This window comes from Cydia amplana, chromosome 7 (genome assembly GCF_948474715.1).
Source record: "Cydia amplana chromosome 7, ilCydAmpl1.1, whole genome shotgun sequence".
Taxonomy (NCBI): Eukaryota; Metazoa; Arthropoda; class Insecta; order Lepidoptera; family Tortricidae; genus Cydia; species Cydia amplana.
This window is the reverse complement of record NC_086075.1, coordinates 7,941-11,690: the sequence shown is the minus strand read 5'-3', so window position 1 is coordinate 11,690 and position 3,750 is coordinate 7,941. Positions and strand designations below refer to the sequence as shown.

At 53.8% G+C, this 3,750-nt stretch overlaps 1 protein-coding gene across 1 annotated transcript; it reads left to right on the top strand.

Annotated features, from left to right (window-relative positions):
* Positions 1 to 590: 590 nt before the first annotated feature.
* LOC134649714 (uncharacterized) lies at positions 591 to 2,771 on the top strand. The gene has a single exon (XM_063504544.1). It carries the CDS (start codon positions 591 to 593, stop codon positions 2,769 to 2,771), a length of 2,181 nt encoding a protein of 726 aa, XP_063360614.1.
* The last annotated feature ends 979 nt before the right edge of the window (positions 2,772 to 3,750 follow it).

The window sequence follows — 3,750 nt, the reverse complement described above, 5'->3', positions numbered from 1 at the left end:
TTCCAGAGTTATAGAGAAAACAATTCTTTGTTTTGAAGTTTGGAAACTTGTCTTAATTTTCGGAAAAATTTTTTATCTTCTGTTCTCTTCTTTGTTCTTCTTTTTTAGTGATTAGGTTATTAGGAGAAAGATAAGGGCTATCTGTTGCCGGTTCAAACATAATTTTCTGACTTCAGGATCAGAAGTTATTAAGGAATAACTGAGTGCTATTTCCTTTTTTCAGGCGCTTTCAACTTCTTGATTTAAGTTTGTAAATTTTTGAAAAACGATAGCGTTTGAACGCAGGAAGCTAGAGTTCAGGCGTTTCTAGATTTGGATAGGGGAGGTTAAACTCCATATTCCTATTCTTGTTTGGAAATTTTTGGACAACTAGAAGGGGGTGAAAAAAATCTTCAAACCCAATTTTCGTAACTTTGTCAAGTGTGATACGGATCACACTTGACCGTTTTTTCGGGAAAAAAAAATCTGTGGCCGCCTCCTCCATAGTTATGGAGGGGGTAAATCCGGATCCGGGTGGGAATAAAGGAGGGGAACGTAGGGAGCTGAGAAACAGGGGGGATAAAGGGAGTTCTGGGGATATGGGGACCAATATGGTGTCCCAAAGTGACGTGATGCCAGAAATGAGCAGTGAAGTGGACGAGTCTAGGAGGGGGTACATTGGCGGGGGGGATGTCACCCCAACCCCTACTTTGGGGAGATTGTGGGCGAATGCCGAGGAGGAAGTAAACCTCTCGGAGATGTCTTCTGACGATGGAGACAATCTCAAGGAGGCTGATAGGGAGGGTTCAGGATGTGGTGCGAAGACATTGAACCGGAAAGGAAAAGGGGGAAAAAGGACAAGAGCCAGCTCAGACAGCGAAGAAGAGGCCCCGGAACGCAAACTGGGCACTTCCCAACGTGGCCGTGGCAAAGGTTATTATACTGGGCTTAGCGCCGCTAGAGCCAAACTGCAGCAGGCGCAACAGGAAGAATATGAGACAGACGATGATATGGACACCAACCATAGTCCTAAACCAAGACGGAGCACGGGCAGGCGGTCGCGTAACCCAGCAGGCATGAATTTAACACGAGATGTGTTCGATACTCCTGGTGATCGTATCAAGGCCTATGCCCAGGATATTATGAAGGATGCCGCTAAGAGCAGGAATCTCAAGGGTGAGATATGGGGCAGTATTAACTCTGCGTGCAAAGAGTTAATGGATATTGCAGACGCACTCGGGGAGTCAGATGTTGTCCGCTCCCTTAAAGCGGACAACCAAAGGATGCGTAAGGAGTTGGAACATCTCCGACTCGAAACGAAGGCACTGCGCACGGCTTTTTCGGAGCGCAATCTGACGAAAGAACCCACGGTGGGGAGGAATGACGATATGTCCGCCCTCCTTCAAGAGATGGGCACTCTCATGGACACTCGTCTAGGGAAATTCAAGCGCGAAATCTTCGTGTCCTTGGGAGGGATGGTCAATGCCCGCCTCGAGAGGGTGGAGGGACGCCTACCACCAGAGCCCATCCTCCGGCCGCCGCTGGCTTCCGACAGGAGGGTGCTTCTAGACCTGGAAGTGACGGGACACCAAGATTTTGAGCCTAGCGCCCCAAGGCCGAAAAAGAGAGATAAGGGGGCATCTCAGTCGGTCTCCCAAATGGCGTCTAGTCAAACATCAGGGGGGGTGTCCAGAGTAGCTGAAGTGACCCAGCTGCTGCCGTCTACAGTTGGGCAGCTCAAAACCAGGCCGGTACCTACACCAAGGGCCAAAAAATCCCAGGAGGCGGTCCCTGCTGCCAGGGCGCCAAGGGGAGTGGCTCGGCCGAGTGTGCCACCGCCTGCACCCCCGCAGGATAGTTGGACTACGGTGGTCAAGAAGAACAAGGGCAAGGGCAAGGGTTCTGCCCCGCCCCAGTCCCAACAGCAGCAGACTCCGGCCAGGGGCACAGCCCCGAAAAAGACGACGGCCCCAAAACTAGTGGCCCCAAACATGGCGGCGGTCGTGGTGGCTATTAAGCCTGAGGCTCAAACTGACTACAGGACGGTGATGGAAAGGGCCACCACGCTAAAGCTGGCGGAACTTGGAGTCGATCACCTCAAAGTGCGCAAGTCGGCCACAGGGGCGCGAATCATTGAGGTCCCCGGAGCGCAGAGCAGCCAAGCGGCTGACAACCTGGCAGACCGACTCCGTGATCTAATAGGCGATGTGGCAGATGTATACCGGCCAGTCAAAAAAGCAGAAATTAGGATTTCCGGATTTAACGAGTCCGTCACTCCGGAGATCATAAAAAAGGAGGTTGCCGCCAGAGGCAATTGTAAAGAGGAGCAGGTGATGGTTGGCGCAATCAGAATGGCAGCAAATGGGTCCGGCTCAGTCATCATACGTTGCCCACTAACAACGGCTAAAGTGGTCGTCACAGCAGGACGCATTGTGCTCGGATGGTCAGCGGCGCGTGTAGAGGCTCTGGAACAGTTACCTTTACGCTGTTACCGCTGCATGGGGACGGGACATACGAGGCCCCTGTGCCCGTCTCCGGTGGATAGAGGCAACTGGTGTTATAGGTGCAGCAAACCAGGTCACATGAGCAAGGACTGCACTGCGCTGGCCCCCTGGTGCGCTGTATGCCATCACGCGGGATTAAAGGCGGGGCATGTGATGGGCGGGCAGGCTTGCACCCCTCCATCAGTTAGAGGGAAGGAAGCCTGCACTGCTGGCCTTGGTGCTGCTGCCGCGGCCGCTTCCCCGAATGTACCAGAAAATCGGACGGAACAACAACTCATGGATATTTAATGTCACAAAGGCAAAATTTAGAAATACTCCAGTGCAACGTAAACCACTGCGCTCGTGCTCAAGATCTGCTCATGCAATTCACGGCGGAGTGCGGCATCTCCATAGCGGTGGTGGCGGAGCCATATTTTGTCCCTCCCCAGATAAACTGGGTGGGGGCCACAGACGGCAAGGTGGCCATGGTGGTACCGGCGGTGGGTGACTCTCCGCCCCTTACGCCAATAACCCGAGGCCGGGGATACGCAGCGGCAAAATGGGGTGAAACCGTAGTTGTAGCGAGCTACTTCTCCCCCAATAAACCGCTTCGCGATTTCGAGCGATTCCTAGGAGAAATAGGGAATATTGTGAGAAGAGCGGGCCCCAGCCAGGTGCTCGTACTGGGCGATTTTAACGCCAAAAGTGAGGCTTGGGGCTCGCCCCTCACAAACCCTAAGGGAGCTGCCCTAAGGGATTGGGCAGTGGTAACGGGCTTGGTCGTCCTGAACCAGGGCAACGCCAATACCTGCGTGCGACGGCAGGGGGGGTCTATCGTGGACATATCGTTTGCGACCCCTGCCATCGCCGCACGTATATCGAATTGGCAAGTTCTGGAGGAGGTGGAGACCCTTTCCGACCACCTCTATATACAAATGAGGGTCCAAAATGCGCCGGTAGTCCAACCGGTGCCCGGCCGAAGAAGAAATGGTTTCCCCAAATGGGCCATAACAAAGCTGGACCGCGAGATGGCGGAAGAAGCCGCAATGGTTGAGGCATGGAATAACCCTCCTCCAATAGCGCTAGGAGTGGAGGAGCGTGCCTCACGCCTCCGCGAAAGTCTACAATCGATATGTGACGCGGCAATGCCACGCGCCGGACGACCAACTGCCAGAAAGAGGGTGTACTGGTGGTCGGAGGAAATAGCGGCCCTCCGTACCACCAGTAACGCGTGCCGCCGCGCATTTAATCGATGTAGACGGAGGAGGCACACTGAGGAGGAGGAAGA